The sequence below is a fragment of the Dama dama genome, chromosome 12 (genome assembly GCF_033118175.1).
Source record: "Dama dama isolate Ldn47 chromosome 12, ASM3311817v1, whole genome shotgun sequence".
NCBI lineage: Eukaryota > Metazoa > Chordata > Mammalia > Artiodactyla > Cervidae > Dama > Dama dama.
This window is the reverse complement of record NC_083692.1, coordinates 44530264-44552150: the sequence shown is the minus strand read 5'-3', so window position 1 is coordinate 44552150 and position 21887 is coordinate 44530264. Positions and strand designations below refer to the sequence as shown.

The window sequence follows — 21887 nt, the reverse complement described above, 5'->3', positions numbered from 1 at the left end:
ACCAGAACTGGAGGATTCTTCCTAGAGCTCTTAGTTGACAGCAATGCCCACTGCTGAATTTCAGGGTGCTTTGAGATCAAACCAGTGAATAGCCAAGGGGAAGATACTGGTAAACTCAGTATTAATTGGGAGATACTTCAAATTCTGGTCTTCTTCCCCACACCACCTGCTACTGTTTACTTTTCAAAGTCCTCAAATAGTTGTTCCAGGCATTCCATCCAGGTTTTATAACTGCATTCCGTGGGAGACACAAAATGGAGTGCTTATTCCATCTTACCAAGAACTAGAACTCCCAATACAGATTTTTGAGTAGGAGGATTAAGATGCTCAAAATTCAGATTTAGAAAAACTGTGGCAGAATTGAATAGGATGGATTAGAAGGAACGAGATGGGAGGCCCATTAGGAATCTACTGTAGTAAGAACTTAAACTAGTGGGACAAAATTGACAATGCAGAAAAACAGTGTTAGGGAGGGGGTGCTTAGCAGAGCAAGAGAACTCATTTCACACTTATTACCTCCTTATGGAATACATTAACTCAGCATTATTGTTCCAGTGATATAACCCATGGGGAGTTGATAATCTGGAAGGTCAGAGCTAGAACTGACCTTAGAGATCACCTCGTTCACTCAATTTCTTAAACAGCTTCATTGTTATATAATCTACATGCCATACAGTTCACTTGTTTAAAGTGTAGAGTTCAATGAAGTTTGGTATATTTATAAAATTATTCAACCATCACCATAATGTAATTTTAGAAAAGCTTCATCACTCCAAAAAGAAACCTTAAACCCAGTAGCAGCCACTCGTATCCCCTACCCACATCCCACTAAGGAGGCCCCTTCTCCTCACCTCAGTTCAGTTCAGTTCAGTCACTCAGTCACATCCAACTCTTTGTGACCCCATGGACACCAGGCCTCCCTGTCCATCACCAACTCCAAAAGTTTACTCAAACTCGTGTCCATTGAGTCAGTGATACCATCCAACCATCTCATCCTGTTGTCCCCTTCTCTTCCTGCCCTCAATCTTTCCCAGCATCAGTGTCTTTTCCAATGAGTCAGCTCTTTGCATCAGGTGACCTTAATATGGGAGCTTCAGCATCAGTTCTTCCAATGAATATTCAGGACTGATTTCCTTTAGGATGGACTGGTTGGATCTACTTGCAGTCCAAGGGACTCTCAAGAGTCTTCTCCAAAACCACAGTTCAAAAGCATCAATTCTTCAGTGCTCAGCTTTCTTTATGGTCCAACTCTCACATCCATACATGACTATTGGAGAAACCATAGCTTTGACTACACAGACCTTTGCTGACAAAGTAATGTCTCTGCTTTTTAATATGGTGTCTAGGTTGGTCATAGCTTCTCTTCCAAGGAACAAGTGTCTTTTAATTTCATGGCAGCCATCAGCATCTGCAATGATTTTGGAGCCCAAGAGAATAGTCTTTCACTGTTTCCATTGTTTCCCCATCTATTAGCCATGAGGTGATGGGACCGGATGCCTTGATCTTATTTTTTGAATGTTGAGTTTTAAGCCAGCTTTTTCACTGTCCTCTTTCACTTTCATCAAGAGACTCTTTAGTTCCTCTTCGCTTTCTGCCATAAGGGTAGTATCATCTGTATATCTAAGGTTATTGATGTTTCTCCTGGCAATCTTGATTCCAGCTTGTGCTTCATCCAGCCTGACATTTCACATGATGTACTCTGCATATAAGTTAAATAAGCAGGGTGATGATATACAGCCTTGATGTACTTCTTTCCCAATTTTGAACCAGGCTATTGCTCTATATCTGGTTCTGTTGCTTCTTGACCTTTATACCGATTTCTCAGGAGGCAGGTAAGGTGATCTTGTATTCCCATTTCTTTAAAAATTTTCCACAGTTTGTTGTGATCCACACAGTCAAAGGCTTTAGTGTAGTCAATGAAGCAGCAGTAGATGTTTTTCTGAAATTCTCTTGCTTTTTCTTTGATCCAATGGCAACATCAAATGTATTTTCTTTCTCTACAGATTTGGTTATTCTGGACATTTTTTAATAAATGGAATCATAAAATATGTTGTCTTTTGTGAATAGCTTCATTCACTTAGTATGATGTTTTCATATTTCACCCATGTAGTAGCATGTGTCAGTATCTCACTCCTTTTTATTGTTGAATAACATCTTATCGTATAGATAGACCACAATTTATCTGTCCACCAATTGGTGAACATTAGGGCTGTTTTCATTTTTTTACTATAATGATTAATGCTCCTATGAATATTTGTGTATGATTTTTTTGTGTGGACCTTTCAATTTGGAGTTTCTGGGTCAGATGGTAGTTCGGTGTTTAACATTTTGAGGAAATGCTTGTTTTCCTTAGCAGCTGTGCTATTTACATTCTCACTAGCAATGTGTGAGTGTTCTCAACACCCTGATTTACCAAGAGAGGCAGAGTAACTTTCCAGGCTCACAAAACAGATTGGTGAGATTAAAACCCATGCCTCTTAACTTATAAACCTATGATAATAAGTGACAGAAACTAGAATAGAAACCCCAGTGGACTTAGAAAACCTACCAGTTGAAAATTTTCTACTACTTTAGGAAAAGAGGTCAAACAATTTTTATAACAGTATAAGTCCCCTCTTCAAATACATTATGAGTTTTTCCTTTAAGATATTTTCAAATCTATTATTAAAGGTACATTAATAGATTATTTTATAAATTATTGTAGTCACTGTTCTTTGTTCAGATTTTCTCCAAAGTTTATTGCCATTATGGCCGCTCACCCTAGACCATCATGATCCTTAGAATCATGGATCACGAGAGCTGATCATCTGGCCCAGCCCCCTCTTGTTACAAATGAAGAAACTGCTGGACACGGTCCTAAGGATCTCAGTGAACACTGGTACCATGTTAGGACATGCTGGGGGACTCTACATCCTCCCCTGAAGTGTTCTAAATGGATCACCCACTGTTCTCTGCTCCTCTGCCTTTTACTCCAGGTGCAATATCAGTTACTTAGAAGAATGGCTTAAAGATAAGAATTTACAGAACAACTTGGCCAAGGAAACTTTGGAGCCTCTCTCACAGGCAGCATGGTTGCTTCAGGTGAAGAAGACCACCGACAGTGATGCCAAGGAGATCTACGAACGCTGTACCTCCTTGTCTGCCGTGCAGGTAATCGGGTTTGTGTAGTGTCTCCCTGATTGTCACCAGCAGATCATGTGACTGGCATCCTCTTTCCTGGCTTAGGGGGCATGAGGTGCATCTGCATCTCTCTGTGCTCTTTGGGGAGCATACATATCTCCATGGCCCACCCACTTATCTAACAAGCATTTATTAAATATTAACTCTAGACCTTGAAAACCTAAAAGCGCGTATGGTACATTCCCTGCCCACAAAACCACAGATATGTGTGTGGGGGGATAGGATGTAGGAGTGGAGAAGGAGTCTGGAAATGGGGAATTATCTCACAGTCATCTAATTAAATGATGTCCTTGCTCCCATCTATGCTCTTCTCAGCTTGTTTCCTCTTTTCTTGGGGAAAAAATAACACATGGTTCCTAGAGCCAAATTACAGTATTAAGGAACCACTTGTGGTTCCCAACTGTTCCCAGACCACTGGAACCATCATTTCATGGACAAAGTTATCTTTTTTGTGGCCTTATACCATCTTATGCATTGTTTGCAGATCATAAAGATTCTTAATTCATACACACCTATAGATGACTTTGAAAAAAGAGTGACTCCATCCTTCGTTCGCAAAGTGCAGGTGAGATGCTTAAGCTGTGCCTTTTAATGTTTAGTATGAGAAAGTGATATTTAATTACCACTGTAGAAGTTCACAATTAAAGTACATGTACCAACTATACAAAGGAAAGGCACACAGGAAAAGTGGCAGAAATCTTCCCTGTCAAATGCCCCGTTTTCAGAACCCATCTCAGCCCTGGTGGGAAGGGACTGAAAGCACCAAATCCATGGCTCGCAGTCTACACTCCTTCAGCATGTCTTGGTTCCCATCAGTCTTTGTGTATAGACAAGGGAGCAGAGGCTGAATGGAAACAGAGAACCTATGTACTCATTTTTTCTTATTTTAATCCCTGAAGTTTCTTTCCCAATGCCTTAGGGCAGCAGTTCTCAAAGTTTCATTTAAGAGTCTTTGGTGAGGTGGGGAGGAGTGGATCCTTGAGCTAATTTCAGAGTCTGCAAAGTCTTCCTTTTTCCAAATATATACCTGTGTGAGGCAGACTTTTCTTCACACACTTCAACCAGAATAGCAAATCACTACAGGTGAATGCAGAAGCAGATATAAGATTCCGCCTGTCATATTAAGTCAGTCATTAAAAAGATTTACAAAATTATAAAAAAACAATACTACTTCTCAGTAGTTTTTTTAAAATTTTCTTTCAAATTTGATTTATTTTTCAGTAAAAATATGTTAATATATCTTGGGCTTTTCTTGTTATTTTAATGAATTAATAAGTATTTTAAATTATTGCTTTATTACTAATATGATAAATATCCATGGCTCTAACCACATGCACAAAAGCTGTTTGGGGTCCTCAGTAATTTAAGATTTTAAAGGGGTCCTGAGACCAAAAGGTTTGCAAACCACTGAACTAAAAATAATTATGAATGCAATAAAAATTTAATACTGAGCTCCACTCATGAGCTGAGAATTATGCCATGAGAATAGGTAAGAATAGAAATTAGATTGATTTACAGTCAGCCCATCCTGGGAGAAATTAACTTCTGAAGTGAAAAAGAGCAAGTAAGTCTTCATGAGAGCTGGCCTGGAAGACCCAAATAGACCATTTCACCTTGTGCTGTGATGTTGAAAAACTCTTTTGTGTGTTATCTCACATGATTTTGAAAGGAGTTTTTCACTGTTGTGTTTTCCTTACTCTTGACTCCCAGACAGCAACACAGCAGAGTGCACTAGTTTCCTTATTCATTTCCCCCTGGTTCTCATTTCAGGCTCTCCTAAACAGCCGAGAGGATTCATCACACCTGATGTTGGACACCAAATACCTCTTTCAAGTCACATTTCCTTTCACTCCCTCTCCACATGCTCTGGAAATGATCCAAATCCCCAGCAGTTTTAAGCTTGGCTTTCTCAATAGGTTATAGCAGGAGAAAGGAGCATAAGTGCACTTTTCTTTCGGAAGCTCAGTGAAGCTCAAATAAGAGGGATGTGGCTTACACCTGATTGGAACTGGAGATGCTTTGGAATGTGATTTAATGAAGAAAATAAGAATTCTCCCAAATGGGCCACATCTCTTGCTCATGGTGATGGTACTGCTGCTGTCATCTTGTAAGAATTAACACACACCAGTTGAGGTTGGAAAGGCCACGCCTACCTTTGGAATCTCTGCCAAATTTTACTAGAATTCCTGCAATACTCATATTTTCTGCCTGGTGCCTCTATCTTGTGACAAGGGTCCACCCAGTGGGAGTGAGACTCTCGGGACACAGCTTATCCTGTTTTCTAAGGTTCATGTGAAGCCCAGATATTTATGAAGCCACAAATGGGTTCCAGGATTGTCTTTCAAATAATCCCATTTGACCATGACCCATCAGAAATTCTCTCACTCTCACACTTGCTTGATGAGGGTGGGGGTGCTTCACCAACTCTTTGTACTAAAGACACTTCTGCATTAAAAAATATTTATTTCAGGCCCCTCTAATTTTTAAGAGAATATTCAATTCAATCTGAAATAAATCATGAAGTATTTTATGTAAATATTCATTTAAAACTAATATATCATTCAAGTCTAACTCCCACATCATTTAACATCTCCTCCAAAAGAACATGTCATTGAATTTTCTCTGCCAACATATTTGCCATAACTTTTCATTGTTTAATATCTTTCATACAATGAATTAAAAAAAATAGTTTGAAAAGGCAACCTAAATGATTTTTTCTGTCTTATCAGCATTCAAATATGTTTTAAGATTTCCTCATAAAAATAACTGAAAAATTATGTCAGTTCCTTCTTTTGAAAAATCTCCCAAGTTTTGTGGGAACTGACTATTCCTTGTTCCCCCAGGCTTCCTTATTTCTTCCTTTCAGAGCATAAAACATGACTTGATAAGCACTCCTAGCCTGTGGATTCAGTGCTCTTCCATACCTCCCCAAAGTCACAGGCCATGGCTGTGATTCTGTAATATGGGCATATATCTTAGGAGTAGAAATAATATATGATGATGAATCAACATCACCCTTCCAATATGTAATAACGTGTTCATATCATAAATGATTTGATTTAGTTCGCTCAGATATATTGTATATGAAGAAATGAGAAGTAGAACTTTGTAACATTTTAATCAATAAAATTACCACATGATCTGGGTCAAATTCTCTTATTTGCCAGGAGATTACATTCTTCCTAAGTGCATAAGGTTTATGCTTTTCTTTAAGGGTCATACTTAAAGATGCTGGAAACGTTACAGATTCATAATACCTCATAAAATATATATAAAATTTTTTAGCAAGGAAATATGCCCTCCTCGGCTGTGTCTCCATTCAGCTCCCAGACTGTGCCAGCATTAGGGGCTACTTGGCAGAGAGTTGGCTGGGTTTTGATTCACACAGATTGCCTTCTTTGTGCCCCTTCCAGGTCTCCCCTACACCACAAAGAGCCCATCACTCTTCCTTTTCGGCTCCCATAACTCATGCGTCCTGTCTTATAGCACCCATCATGGGCAGTAACACTGGCTGTTCCCTCTGCTACCCTGTAAGCTCCTGGAGAAAAGCTCATCTCAATACTAGCAAGTGGAACTTGAGGAGCAGAGTCCTACTGGAGGCGGCAGGGTTTGTAGGGGGTCAGTCTTGGGAAAGAGTAGTTATTGTTTGAAGACATGGGGACCTGCAGAGCCTGAAAAGCGTACGCATGGAGAAAGGGGCAAGGGAGCACTCACTGCACTGTCTTGATCCGTTCTACAAAGCCAAAGGTGGCAAGGGTGGCCAAAACCATGAGGTACTGATAGGGTGAGGACTGTGAAAAGGCAGGAGCTGTTGCTAACCTTCAGTAACAGGTAAATGTCGGGGTCACTCAGTGAAGCAGGGCGTGAATTCATGGGGGTAAACCTGCCAAACTCTGCTTCCTGCAGAGAGCAGAGAACAGAGCTCTAAAAACTGGTCCACGGGGTTCCTAAGGGAACCTGGCAGTATGGATGGTCAGAAGGCCTAAAGCGTGAGTGAGTGATGCAACCTGCAGCACCTGCCCCAGCTGTGAACACAGAGCCGGAGGTGGGAAGGAAGAGAGCCGCTGAGCTGTAAAGTCCAGATAAGGAGATTAGTTAGACGGATGCAGTTGCCTTAGCACCTTGAAGCTGCGGCTCTATCTTCTCCACATTCTGCTGATCGGTTTCAAGCGTTGACTCTCTGGAAGGTATGTATGTGTTAACATTAGAGTGCTCAGGCTTCTTTAAATGCTCAGAAAAGTGTTCAGATGTGTGCATACCAAGTTGTTGACAGGGGTCTTTCTGGGCAGTGAGAGTATAGGTAAAGGATGTTATGGTAGTTAATCTGTATGTTCTAATTTTTCCACATTTCACATGTATTTCTTCTGAAATAGGTGCTTTGTTTTCAAAATATATTTAGTATTGACATCAGGGGCAAATTAAGCATCTGTACAATTTAGTCAGTTTTAAAAACTGACCCACATAACACTTCACATGTCAACGTAAATCTTGGAGTGCAGCGTATGGAATAGAAAGAGGTTTCTAACACTAAACATTACACAGTTTTAAAGCCTGTGAGACTCACCCATTCATTGCCATGTGTATCAGCAGTTTATTCTTTTTTATTAGATGAACATATCACAATTTATGTATCTATCTAAGTTGATGAATATTTGGGTTTTTCCAGCTTGGGGCTTTATGAATAAAACTATTATGACATTCTTATTCATGTTTTTTTTTTTTTTTTGAGGATGTAAGTATTCATTTCTGTTGAGTATATATCAAGGCATAAAATGATAGGTTTGCATAGCTTTAGTGGGTCCTATCAATCAGTTTTCCAGTGTGGTTGTACCAGTTTATTCTCTTACCAGCTGAAGTGGTAAGAGAATACATTCTCTACATTCTCACCCACACTTCACGCCATCAGTCTTTTAACTCTTAGGTGTTCTGGTGGGTAAGTAGTGGATTCACAGTGTTTCTTTTTTTTTTTTTAGCCATGGATTTACATGTGTTCCCCATCCTGATCCCCTCTCCCACCTCCCTCTCTACCCGATCCCTCTGGGTCTTCCCAGTGCACCAGGCCTGAGCACTTGTCTCATGCATCCAACCTGGGCTGGTGATCTGTTTCACCCTAGATAATATACATGTTTCGATGCTGTTCTCTTGAAACATCCCACCCTCTCCTTCTCCCACAGAGTCCAAAAGTCTGTTCTGTACATCTGTGTCTCACAGTGTGTTTTAACTTGCATTTCATTGACGCCTAATGATGTTGAGCACCTCTTTATCTGTTTATTGACCATATGAATATCTACATATGTTGTGTCCAAGTTTTTGCCCACTTAAAAATAATCTGCACTGAGATACAATTGCACACAACATAAAACTACTTTATAGCATATATTTCAGTGGTTTTTAGTGTATTCACAAGCAAATTACATTATCTAACTCTAGAAAATTTCCATCACCCCTAAAAAGAAACCCCATACTCATTAAGCAGTCACTCCAACCCCCTACCTCCCACCTGTTGGCAACCTCTAATCTACTTTCTGTCTCTGTGCACCTGCCTATCCTGGATGTATTGTATAAATGGAATCATAATTTGTGGCCTTTTGCATCTGACTTATTTCACTTAGTGTAAACTTTTCAAGGTTCATCCACGTTGTAGCACATCAGAACTTCATCCTTTTTTTAATTGCCAAATAAGAGTCTACTGTCAGAACAGACCACATTTTCTTTATTCATTCCTCAGTTGATGGACATGTTAGTTGTTTCCACTTTGGCTTAAATGCTGCTACAGATATTCGTGTGTAAATTTTTATGGGCACATATGTATTTGATGGTCTTGGAATATGCCCAGGTGTAAATCTGCTTGGTCATTTGGTAGCAACCATGTTTAACTTCTTGAGTAACTGCCAAGCTGTTTTCCACAGAGGCGGCAACATTTTACATTCCCACCAGCAGAGTATGAGGGTAATTTTGCCCATTTTTAGTTGGGTCAATGAAGCACAATTTTAAAAGTGAAAACTGGGGGTACCCTATATATCCTAGAGTAGGATGTTGGCTTATTAAACTGTGATACTCCATCACTCCATAGTATAATATAATACTAAAGCTATTACCAAAAAACAGATAGCTCTGTAAACAGTAACAGAATAAGTTAGGTAAAAAAGCAAGTGGCTAACAGTTCCATTTATATAACTAACAAGCTTTATCTATGGCATCAGAGAACTCTGGAAGAATAGCCTCCAAACTCAGGGAACTGAGTATAGGGCAGGTAATGGGAACTTTCACTTTTGACTTTCTATCCTTGGCACTGACTTTTTAAAATAATAATCATGGGGTAGTAGATGATTTGGTAAATTTTTTTGGAACTGTATATTTAAGTGAAACATTTAAAAGAAATTTTGTGCTTGGCTTAGGGTTAGGTAACTCCTACTGCAGAGCAATCTCATGTCAGAATTTGTTAAAATGGGGTATTTTTTTTTTCTTGTCGAAGTGCCCACTGAAGCTTTTGCTCTAGCTGCGAAAAGTTCCCTCATCATAAAAATTATTATTTTCAATAAGTACAATAGACTGTACTAAAATTTAGCCCATGTTATAAAAACTAAGTGGAAAATACCAGGATGTAAAAATATAAAGAGTGCACACGAACAGTATAACCCCTGGTCCTAAAAATCTATTCCTGCATAGCTAAAATGTGAAATGGAGTCTCTCTGGGCAATGGGATTATGGGTGATTGTTTTCTTCCTTATACCTTTCTGATTTTCCCAAATTTTCTACAATGAGCATGTGTAACATTTATAGTTTTAAAATGCTATAATCTTCCAAGTTTACTTTGTCACTTGCTCATGTTCAACCAACCAGATCTAAAATGCTAGCTATACAATATGATTTATGGTTGATACGACTCAAGACTTGTGATCTCCATTTAAAAATTGGTGTTTTCCAAGAATATGCAATGACATGCAAAGATGAAAACACTATTAAGCTAAAAACTAAAGTTCAAAATTGCATATGACATGTAATTCCAATTTTTCTAATGTATACACATAGGTGCCTATGGAGATTCTAGAATAAAACATAAAATGCTAACAGAGGTCAGTTACTTGTTAGAACAAGGCATGTTGATGACAGATTTTCCCTCTTCGTGTCCTTCTATTTCCAATTATGTATAATGAACACGTACCTCTCTTATAATGTGAAAAAATATATAAAATTCAGTATGGGAAAAGTCTCTATCCAGATTTGGAATATTGGCAATTTTTTAAAAATTTTATTGGCGTATAGTTAATTTATAATTTTGTATTAGTTTCAAGTGTACAGCAAAGCAAATCAGTTACACATATATCCACTCTTTTTTAGACTCTTTCCCCTATAGATCATTACAGAGTACTGAGTTCCCTGTGCTATATAGTAGGTACTTATTCATTACCTGCTTTATATACGGTAGTGTGTATATGTCGATCCCAATCTCCCGATGGATCCTTCCCCCTCATCCCCCGGTAACCATTAAGTTTGTTTTCTACATCCATGGCTCTGCTTCTGTTTTATAAATAAGTTTGTTTGTTCCTTTAAAAAAAAAAAAAGATTCCACATATAAGTGATATCATATGATACGTCTTTCTGTGTGGCAATTTTTCTACCTCTCTCTTTGTGGGAGTCGATCTCCCATAATTCCTAGTCATCCTTCTCTTCCTTCTGCACTTAGTTCCTCGGTTCCTCTCACCTTCCATTCCTGCAGCTACTACTCTGTCCAGAGCTTATTTCCTCTTCTCCAGTACCTGACAACAGTCTCTTAACCTAATTGATTTTCCTGCTGTACACTCTCTCTCTGACCTACTTGCAGAAGTGCAAATGCTGGAATAATCCACTTGAATGACGTCACTCCCTGCTGAAAACCCATGGCTCACCTTCCTAATGCTATTACTTGGAGCACGACCTTGTGACTGGCCCGCTTGGCAGGTTTGGGCAGTGGCGGGGGGTGGGGGAGGCGGGGGCAGCATTACCAGGCCCCCATCCCAGGCCAGCCCCTGGTGGCAGGCCCTTTCCCATTCTTTAACTCTTTTTGTGACAACTCAGAGCAGCTCGATGGTGCTGGCTCTGTGGTAAGGGTCGTGGAGCTCCTCTGCGTACAGATTCAGGCTCCATCACTGACCTTGCGCTTGTTAATCCCTCAGTATCTCCCTTGTGGTAACACAGATGTCCTGCTTCCCTCCCTGAGTGGCTGTGAGAGGTCAGGGCCAGCACTCCGCAGTGGTCAGTAGCTGATTCCCTTGGGATCCCTCGTCCTTGGGGAACTGCCTTCTACTCCTTTGTTCCTTAGAGACCTCAAGAATGCTGCAGCCACCTCTCGGCAGTGGGGCTGCACTTCAACTCCTGAGTTCCCTGGTCTCTCCCCAGCCCCATGGTGACCCCTGCATAGTAGACAGCCCCCCCACAGTGGTTTCTCCACTGCCACCTGCCCCAAAATACATCCCTCTCAATTTGGACTCTGTTCAAACGTTCAGGCTAGTGCCCCCAAAGCTCTTTATACTCACAGGATCTTTCCTTTGAACCTGACATGGCCCGCTCTGGAACACGTATTAAGTTGGTGTGGCTATGATGGCTGTCCCTCCCACCTTCACCCCCTGGTTCTCAAACTCCAGCAGTGGCAGCCCGACCACTCAGCCTTCCAAACAGAAACCTAAGAGACGTCCTAGGCATCTCCCTCCCCTCTTCCCCAAACATCACCAAGTCCAGTTCCCGCTCCTTTGGAAGCACGGTCCAAATCCATCCCATGGCACTGCTTAGTACAGGATTTCATCTCGTCTGAACGTGGCCGCAGACTCCTCTCTGCTTTTTCCTCATCTCCAGCCTCATCCCCACTCCCCTCCTTTTCCCTGCTGCCACGGCTTCTGCTGTTGTAGCCATTCAGAGGGCAGCATAACGTCCATGGAGCACTCCCTGTATTCCAGCCTTGCGCTAAATACTTCATGTGCTATCTCTCATAATTCCCCTGACACCCCCACGATGGCAGATTCTAAGATCCACATTTAACAGATGAGCAAAGATGCAGAGAGGTGAAGTCACTTGCCCAAGTAGTGGGGCCAGGATTGGGTCAGCCAGAACCCCACCCTTTAGCACAAATGCTTGTTTGCTCAAGGTTGCCCTCCCTTCGGTGACCTGGGTTGACAGGCAGTGACCTCTGGATCTGTGACTGGCAAATGTTTCATTAAATGAGGTGTGTTCCTTACAGGGAACCAACACCACATTTACTTGGTTGGGGTCAGGCTCCAGGTTTTCTGACTCTTAATCTTTACTCCAAAACTTCATCTTGAAGGGAGGAATTTTTTTAAGTTTTAAATTACAGAATCCACTGCAAAGGGCTTCCCTGGTGACTCAGTGGTAAAGAATCCACCTGTCAATGCAGGAGATGTGGGTTTGATTCCTGGGTGGGGAAGATCCCCTGGAGGAGCTAATGACAACCCACTCCTGTATTCTTGCCTGGGAAATCCCATGACAGAGGAGCCTGGCGGGCTACAGTCCACGGGATCACAAAAGAGTTGACACAACCTACAGACTAAACAACAACAACAATATTGTGAGGCCCCACAGGATTAAAATACCGTACTGCAAAAATCAATTGTGTCCATGTCTGTTCAGAAAATCTATTGTCTGATACTTTCTTACTGATTAAATAAATGAGCTGGTGTTGACCCAGCATGTTGTAATAAATTGAAGGTTACAAATTAACTGCATAGACTTTATTTGCATAGGTCTGAGCAACTACCATGATAACAGGAAGGTGAGTTGATTTTTTTGCCACACCTCGTGGTATGCAGGATCCTAGTTCCCCGACCAGGAATTGAACCCAAGTCCCCTGCAGTGGAAGAGCAGAGCTTCAACCACCGACAAGGAAGTCCCAAGATGAGGTTTTAAAAAGCTGTTTCCATTGGCTTTTCTCATACATATACACACATCCCTTCCCCCCTTTTCTATCTCTTTTTCTTTCGTTTTTTTAAAAAAAGTCAACAAAAACATGTATTGTGGAATTCCCTTGTGGTCCAGTGGTTGAGACTTCATGGTTCCAATGCAGGGGGTGAGGGTTTGATCCCTGGTTGGGGTATTAAGATCCCACATGTCACATGTATGGCCAAGAAAACAAGAAAGAAAGGAGGAAAAAAGGAAAGAAAGAAAATAGAAGCTGCATGGGAGGGTGATGCACGCTTTGTCTAACAACTCACTTTATCTGCTTTCAGCTCAAGAAGTTGATTTTACATCTATGCTAACTACCATGTTAATACAAAGTTTATTAAAGTCTAATACAAAGTTTCTTTTATGAACAAACAGTAGAAAGTAAAAATTTGCAGACCATTATAAAATTTTAGGACTGTTTCATAATACTTTCAGTTGTTAGGAAATGCCCAAGAAATTGGAGAAATAAGACTAAAGAACTTGTTAAAGGTTGTTTTTAATTTGTGAAACTTTTCTCACACACACACACCTCCCTTTTTTTCTCTCCCTCTTTTCCAGCGTCAGCTGGGGTAAAATATGGATCAGACCTTTTTAGTTAACGTATTTGGCTCCTGTGACAGATGCTTCAAACAACGGGCTCTGAGACCAGTTTTCAAGAAATCTGAACAGCTCAACTACTGTTCACTATGTGCAGAAATTGTAAGTGCCACTTTTTAAAAAAATATTTAAGTCATTACCTGTCTTTAAATAATGTCTAATATGAGGGTCCTGTGACTGGCGGGTTGCCATAGAATCAGTGTACACACACCCGAACATTTGCATCACACCCAGGCTGAGTGAGACAGTACAGTGTGAGGGTTTAGGATGTGAGCTTTCGTGTCTGATGGCCTGGCTTCAACTCCCAGTTATGTTCCTCAGGGGCCTTGTGCCAGCGGATCTCAGCTCTGCCAGGAGATCTGTTTTCCCATCAGAAAACAACAATAGTGGCATCTATCTCAGGGTTTGGGGAGGAGGAAGAATGAGTTTATTTTATAAAGTGTTTAGACTAATACTCAGCACAGAAAGTGCTCAATAAATGTTTTAGCTTATTAGTTTTTAGAGCTAATGCTTTTTCCTTCTGTCTTCTCCTAGTCAGCTTGGCAAACAAGCAAGCTTAAAGGAACTCTGGTAAATAAACAGCCAGGGAGCACCTTCCCAAAGGCTTTGTGCCAGCTGTCCCTAGGAACAGCTCTGTTGAAGACTGAAGTATATGCCATTTCCTTCTCCAATATAGGGCCTCAGTTATGAGTAAAATCAAGCTCAAGGAAAACTGTTCCTTGGGCCTAAGCCTTCAGCCAGGGTAGGGGCTGAACAAAAAACCTGGCACTTTTCAGAGTATACAAATCAATCTTCACCAGAGGCGGCTTTGCACAGGCTTCAGATCCTGTGGCAGCAATGCCCACAGTCTGGCTGAGGCTCTAGGAATGAGTCCTGTCTCAGAGAATTTGCAAAGCTGTGTTCAGCAGTGCAGCTGAGTGGAGTCCCTACCTGGTCACAAGTGGTAAAGCACTCTTCCCCACAGGCTCAGTAGGAAATCCCCATCGTGGACACAATGAGAGAACAAAAACCAAGACACTTACCTAAGTGGGGAAAGATAACTTTCACATTTTATCCAACTGAAGGGACAACCGTATTCATCTTTTTGGTCCCGCTGTAACTCCTAACAGTGAACACATTTAAAAAAATTATTCCTGTAAAGCAAATGGCAAATAAGCAGCAGGTTTTGGTACAGTATAGTAATCCTGATGTCGCAGGATTCAGGTTCATTGTGATGGGCTTCTACCTGCAGCACATTTTGTTCTAAACTTGGATCTGCACACTGCAAGCTGAGGACATTCAATTCTTAAACCTGCTTTCTGATGGCCCTACCACCCTGGGGCAGTACTACGTGTTAATCTAGCTCTTCTCTACTTGAAACAAAGTTCCCTGTGGACAGAAGGAGCCTAGAATCCCAGATGTCAGGTCCTCTGTTACCATCACAGATTTCTTCCCAGGTCAGAACCCTGCCTGGAGATGTTCTTCAGAGGACTGTCATCTGCTCCACCACGAGCACTTGGAGGGTTCCCAAATATTCAGACAGATTCTTTTGACTGCAGAGACATCCAAATGACTAACAGCTAACTTTTTAATCCAGGTGTTTGGGATTGTGTAGACACAGCCCCCATTGGGTACTTTTCATGGATGGGGCAACCCTCTAACTCCACCACTGCTGAAATGTAGCAGATAACTTTTCTGACTTACACTTTAAAAAAGCAGTGCACAGCAAAGTAAAGGAAGGCACTTTGCAAACTTTGAAAGTGAAAGTCATGTCCAACTCTTTGCAACCCCATGGACTATAGTCCATGGAATTCTCCAGGCCAGAATACTGGAGTGGGTAGCCTTTCTCTTCTCCAGGGGTCTTCCTGACCCAGGAATCCAACTGAGGTCTCCTGCATTGCAGGCGGATTCTTTACCAACTGAGCTATGAGGGAAGCCCTTGCAAACTTTGCCAGACATTAAAGCATTCCTTGGCTTCCTCTCCAGATGGTAAACTCCCTAGATTGGAGGATGTTTGGGGGTTATTTTACAAAGAACCTTCAGAAGAGGGCACACTCCTGTATGAAGCTCCACTCACCCCAGGTCTTCACGAACACGCAGACCCTGAGTCAGGCACACGTATCCCACGGTGGGCCATGAGGTCCTGAAGAGGTGATACGAGGATGCTGCTTTTCCCAGGCCTTCTGAGATGGCCTTGTGAGAGGTGTCCCCATGACCCAGTGTCATACTTCCTGTTAATTGCTCACATGTACCAGGCAGCCTTCATAATAAGAAGGAGCACATAACTGTGTGCCACGCTTTGCTCTGAATACTCTATGCAGTCACTCTTTATGAGGATTCTGTGAGGAAGGTATTCTCCCCATTTACAGATGAGGCCAGAGAAATTGAGGAAGCCACTCAAGGCAGAACAGCACAACCGGGATTCACCCCCCAGGCAGTGGAATCTAGACAGAGCCTGTGCTCTTAATATTTTGCTCTAAGAACTCTGAAATTGTTTCTGGCAGAGTGAACCAAGCAAATCATCTCACTTTTCTGTGCCTCATTTGTAAAACAGAGGTGACAACAGTGCCCATTAAGGGTGACTGTTGTGAGTTACTAATGTAAAGCACTGGAACAGTGCCTGGCATGAAAGGGACTGGAAAGCACAGACGCTTGAGTCTGCCACAAAGTCACTAATTTGCTTCCTTGAGGGAACTGCCACAACCCTTCATTCTAAGGTGGAGTGACCCATCACAAGTGACCGGTCTGAGATCACTGAGCAGGGCTCAGAAGCCCCGAGTCTGGGTCCTTGTGGGTCCCTGACCCCACCACCACTTTCTTTGGCTGCTCCCCCCAGGACAGGGACTTGATTCTCTAGTGAAAAAGAGAAGAGCAAAACCAAGAACAGGAAAGACCCCGGAGCTTTTCAGAAGCCAGAACTAGCTTTATTTTTTGTATTAGTTCAGTTCAGTTCAATCGCTCAGTCATGTCTGACTCTTTGTGACCCCATGGACTGCAGCACGCCAGGCCTCTCTGTCCATCACCAACCCGCGGAGTCCACCCAAACTCATGTCCATCGAGTTGGTGATGCCATCCAACCATCTCATCCTCTGTCCTCCCCTTCTCCTCCTGCCTTCAATCTTTCCCAGCATCAGGGTCTTTTCAAATGTGTTGGTTCTTCATATCAGATGGCCAAAGTATTGCGGTTTCAGCTTCAGCATCAGTCCTTCCAATGAATATTCAGGGCTGATTTCCTTTAGGATGGACTAGTTGGATCTCCTTGCAGTCCAATGGACTCTCAAGAGTCTTCTCTGACACCACAGTTCAAAAGAATCAATTCTTCGGCGCTCAGCTTTCTTTATAGTCCACCTCTCACATTCATTCATGACTACTGGAAAAACCGTAACCTTGACTAGATGGACCTTTGTTGACAAAGTAATGTCTCTGCTTTTTAATATGCTGTCTAGGTTGGTCATAACTTTCCTTCCAAGGAGTAAGTGTCCTTTAATTTCATGGCTGCAATCACCATCTGCAGTGATTTTGGAGCCTGCCACTGTTTCCACTCTTTCCCCATCTATTTGCCATGAAGTGATGGGACCGGATGCCATGATCTTAGTTTCTGAATGTTGAGCTTTAAGCCAACTTTTTCACTCTCCTCTTTCACTTTCATCAAGAAGCTCTTTAGTTCTTCTTTGCTTTCTGCCATTAAGTCAATAAACAAAGAAAGTTTTCAGTTTGTGGCGTCGTAGGGGAAGCATTAGAGATACCGGGAATCAGAGCGTACCCTTGGAGCAAGCCAGGCCCCTTCGCCCTCTTCTCTCTCATCCACTCTCTTCAGTCAGAAGCCACTGGGTCCCGAATACGGGAGACGTGAAACATTCAGATGTCTCCTGTGGAGACATCCAAATGACTCTGTCCAGTCATTTCACATGTGTACCAAACATGTGTATCAAGCATGGTACCCTCAGGCACACCTAAACATCAAGTCCAAACAGGGGAGGTGGGAGGAAGGGGCACTGGAAGGGCTCTACCACTGAGACTTCGCCAAACTCCCAGGAGCAGGAGCAGTCCTGGGTTGGACTCCCAGCCCGGCCTTCACTAAGTGCGCATCCTTCAACAAGTCGCGTATCACTTCCGAGCCTTGGTTTTTCCACCGGCGAAACGGGCACAACGTTGCTGCGTGCCGGCAGGATGTGCGCTCACATTAGCCTCGGCGGGGGCGCGGCCCTGCGCCTGCGGCCGGCGGAGAGGGAGGAGGATCGGCCTCCGCAGCCCGGCTCTCAGCGGCGGCGTCAGCGCCGGAGGGCGGGGCGCGCTCGGGGAGGCGGCTGGAGCGGCGCCGGTGGCGGCTGGGCGCCCGCTAGCCGGCCCGGCCTCCGCCGCCCGCTAACTCGCATCCCCGCTTCCCTCCCGCCGCGTCCCCGCGCGAAGATGGCAGCCGACGGGCTGCATGAGAACGAGACGCTGGCGTCGCTCAAGAGCGAGGCCGAGAGCCTCAAGGGCAAACTGGAGGAGGAGCGGGCCAAGCTGCACGACGTGGAGTGTGAGTGCGGGCCGCGGCGGGGGCTGCGCTCCGGGAGGCGGGCGGTGGGAAGGAGACCGGCGGGGCGGGGCGGGGCGGGGGAGGGCAGGATGGAGAGGGGCGGCCTGGACCCGGAGCCAGACCCGCGCCACCGCCCTGGATGAGGGCCCGATCCCCCGGATGCGCTTGTCGGGGCCCGAGCTGGACCCTCGCGGGCTCCCAGCACGTCTGAGAGTCCCCCGCCCGCTGGCGAAGGCCACCCCGCCTCTGGGCGGAGCAGCTCCTGGCCGCTGTCCTGACGAGGGATCGTGGGACCAGTTACCGTCATCACCTGCCTGGGCGAAGCAAACTGATTTCATTCTTGCCGTTCCCAAGCAGAGCGGAGTGTAGGGGGTTGTCAGGGGAGGCGAGCGCCGCGAGCTCTTGTGGACACGGCCTAGGGGAAACTCCTGGATTGGGGTTTGGTTTATGGGGGTTTGGGGGTTATCATTTTAGTCTCTCCATCACTGTTGTCTTTTCTCAGTTTTGCTTTTCTAAGGAACCAGGCTCTGATTTAAAATCTCACTTTTCCAATCTGAGTGTGGAGATAGGGAAAGGAAGCAGAGGGGCTTACCAAACGCAAACATTTAGTTCATTTGAGGCTGTTCAGGATGCTTTTGTTTGGATGCGGTGTGGTTGGCATAAAAGAGGAGCAGCAGTCTTAAATAAATTTACATTATTACTCACGACCATAATGCAGAACCAGCTCTGTGATTTTTGTGAGTGAGCAATTAAATAGCCCGGTGACGACTCCTGGCCGAATCAGCTTCCCTTTGCTCTGTCGGATGGTTTATCCCTAGCAGGGCTTGGACTAAGGCCAAGCTTGGGGAAGTGGCTTTATCTGCTTCTTGCTCAGCCCTGGGGGTGGCAGCTCCTCTTTGCTGAGCCGGACCTTCCCAAGGTACCCTCAGGCACACCTAAACATTGTGCTCCTGCCATTTTGGTACCACCCTGTCTGCATCCTCTTTGGGAAAAAAGAATGAGGTTAGTGCTAGGTGCTGTAGCACCTGATTCCTTTCTTTGACAAACCTCTTGATAGACGCAGAAGACCTGAATCCCAAATATGTTGTGCCTTTGTAGGGGCCGCCTTTAAATAGGCAAGCTGAGCCCCTGTATCTTTTAGAAATGTATTCAGTTACAGTTAGCTATAATCCCCAAAATAATTAAATAAATTGGGATTTATTTTTCTTAACAAAAATCAGGGTAGGCAATCGCCTGCTTTGGTTCGAGTGCCCAGTGTGTCATCAGGAACCCATGCTTCTTTTCTCTCCAGTACTTACGGCGCTCATGTTTGCCCCATGATTATGATATAACTGCCATAGCGTCAGACATCACCTTTGTATCCAGGGCTGTGAAAAGGGGGAATGTGGGCATCAGCCTCTGTTTCTCCTTCTTTTCAGGAAGGCAGAAGTTTTTTTCAAAAACCTCCTTTCTCCCTGACATATTTCTCTTTGTACTTCATTGGCCAGAACTAGGTCACATGGCTACAGCAAGGGCAGCTGAGAAAGGAAGTGAGCTGGGCAGGCTGCCATCCCCAAACAAAGTTGGGTTCTGTTATCAGAGAAGTAGGGAATGGCTGATGGGTCTGTGCCATTTTCGTTGGCAAATTCCTGTGCTCCACAGGCAGTAGTGATGATGCTCTGAGCGTGGTGCTAGTGCCTCGGGGTCATCTGATGTCTCCGTTTTACAGATGAGGAAACAGGCGTGGAGAAGTGAAAGGATTTGCCAAGTGATCCCAGCTAGTAAGTAGAGGACGCAGGATTCCAGCCCAGCCTCACTTCGTTTTATTGTTGTTTTTTGTTTGTTTATTTTACCAAATACCTTAGTGCTCAGTGCAGAGGGCATTCTCTAGAAACTCTCTTACTGGACAGTACAGGCTGCCCACTGGGGTATTTTTCAGCCTTTTTTGTGACTCTGGTAAATTGCTTGAGGCAGAGAGGTGGTTACAATGAAGCTTTTCAACAGGGAACCCCTGTCCTGCCCAAAATGCAGGGCTCTCAGAAATCAGGGTCAAATCATGAACCCACAGCAGAAGAATTTATCCCCACCTGTATATGGCAGAATTTTTGAGTAGAAAAGATGAGAAGTCATGTGGCCAGGGTCCTGTTTATTCCCTCTGCAGCTTCCAGACCACTTCTCTTCACCCTGGTGTTAAACCCTTGCTCCACTGAGGCTCTGAGCATTCAGCTGACCTCCCTCTTCCCCTCACCTCTGCTCTACTGTCTCCCGACCTCCCTCCTTTCTTGAGGACTTCGGCACATGGCTCAAGTCTTCCTTTTGACTCTAAGCCCTGTCCCATCCCTGGTGTCTTCAGGATCCACAGGGTGACCTCATCAGACACTGGCCCCTCACTCGATCACAGTCCCCCGGAATCTTACAAACACTCAGCGCAGCTCCTCTGACTGTAGTCTCTCGCTTAGAGATCTCCTTGATCTTGGATTGCTGGGCTCTTCCCACTTCCGTTCCCTTAGCCTCTTCCCGAGTGTGTGTGTTTTTGCGTTTTGGTGGTGTTATAGGTGACCCTGTAGCCACTGTCCTGGTCTGGGAAGGGTCTTTAAGCCATAAGCCAAGGTGACCAAGTCATCTTTGTGCACCTGGGACTCTCAATTTTATAAAATGGAAAGCCTTGCATTCTGGGAAGACTTTCAGTCCTGGGCAAACTGCAACAGTTGGTCAGCCTTCTGTTTGCTCTGCCTTGCCCAAATTCTTGCCTTAAAAAAGTCAACACAACAAAAGTAGAGCATAAACTTAGAGGAAAATGAACTTAATTCCAGATTCAGTTCTTCAACTCCCTTCCCTTTGACCCTCAGACCAGCATCCATACTGTTGGACCCTCATCCCCAGGTCAAACCCTGGGCCAACTCTTAACTACAGGAAGTGGTTCTTATGGGTGAACTAAGGGTAAGCCAGCCTACATCAAACTCCACAGCCCCAGGCCCTGTGCCGCTGCCCTGCCTTTCCCCTCACTCCTCCAGCCCCTCCTGCTTCTCCCCATTATCACCTTCATCACCTTCTGATTACCTTCCCTTCTGGGTAGGTGCTTCCTCACTTGATTCTCAGGCATTTTAGAACCATGAGGTAACAGCTTGTATTAGTTTCATGTTGCTTTTGTACAAATTTCCATAAACACAGTGGCTTAAGACAGTATAAATTTATTCTTTTACCAGTCCTGGAGGTGAGAAGTCTAAAAGCGGTCAGAAGGGCTGTGTTCCTACTGAGGCTTTGGGGCAGAGTCCATTCCTTGTCTTTCCAACTTCTAGAGGTTGCCTGCCTGCCTTGGCTTGTGGCTCCACATCATTCCAACTCTGCTTCTGTCATCACATCTCTTTCTTTGACTTTGACCCCTTGTTTCCCTCTTGTAAGAACCCTTGTAATTAATTACATTGGACCCCCCTGGATGATCCAGGATACTCTTCCCATTTCAAGATCCCTAACTTCATCACATCGTCAAAGTTCTTTTGCCACGAAAGCTAGCATATTCACAGGTTCTGGGAATTAGGATGTGAACATCTTTGGGGGGTGTGGCTATCACACAACTCTTAAAACTACAGGGGTCACCTGCTTCAACCTCAGTCTTCAAGCACAAAAAGTTTTCTTCCCCTCCCAACACCCCTATCCCCTTTCCTTGTGAATGAAGAAGCAGCCAAAGGTTTAGGGC

The 21887-nt window shown here is 43.9% G+C and overlaps 2 protein-coding genes across 6 annotated transcripts in view; both read left to right on the top strand.

Annotated features, from left to right (window-relative positions):
• Positions 1 to 6320, top strand: part of MYO5C (myosin VC) — a 113589-nt gene extending 107269 nt beyond the window's left edge. The window contains exons 39-41 of the mRNA XM_061157176.1: positions 2976 to 3150; positions 3665 to 3745; positions 4951 to 6320. Of these exons, the coding sequence (XP_061013159.1) occupies positions 2976 to 3150; positions 3665 to 3745; positions 4951 to 5103 (409 nt within the window). The 3' untranslated portion in view covers positions 5104 to 6320. The remainder of the gene's footprint in view (positions 1 to 2975; positions 3151 to 3664; positions 3746 to 4950) is intronic.
• An 11648-nt stretch (positions 6321 to 17968) lies between these two features.
• The window catches only part of GNB5 (G protein subunit beta 5), a 31548-nt gene continuing 27629 nt past the window's right edge, over positions 17969 to 21887 (top strand). For 3 of the 5 annotated variants that reach the window (XR_009695112.1, XM_061157175.1, XM_061157172.1), the window contains exon 1: positions 17969 to 18211. Coding sequence is in view for 4 of the 5 variants with exons in the window: in XM_061157172.1 (XP_061013155.1) it covers positions 18100 to 18211 (112 nt within the window). In the remaining variant the exon portion in view is untranslated. The remainder of the gene's footprint in view (positions 18212 to 21887) is intronic. The other 2 variants (XM_061157173.1, XM_061157174.1) reach the window with 1 other exon arrangement.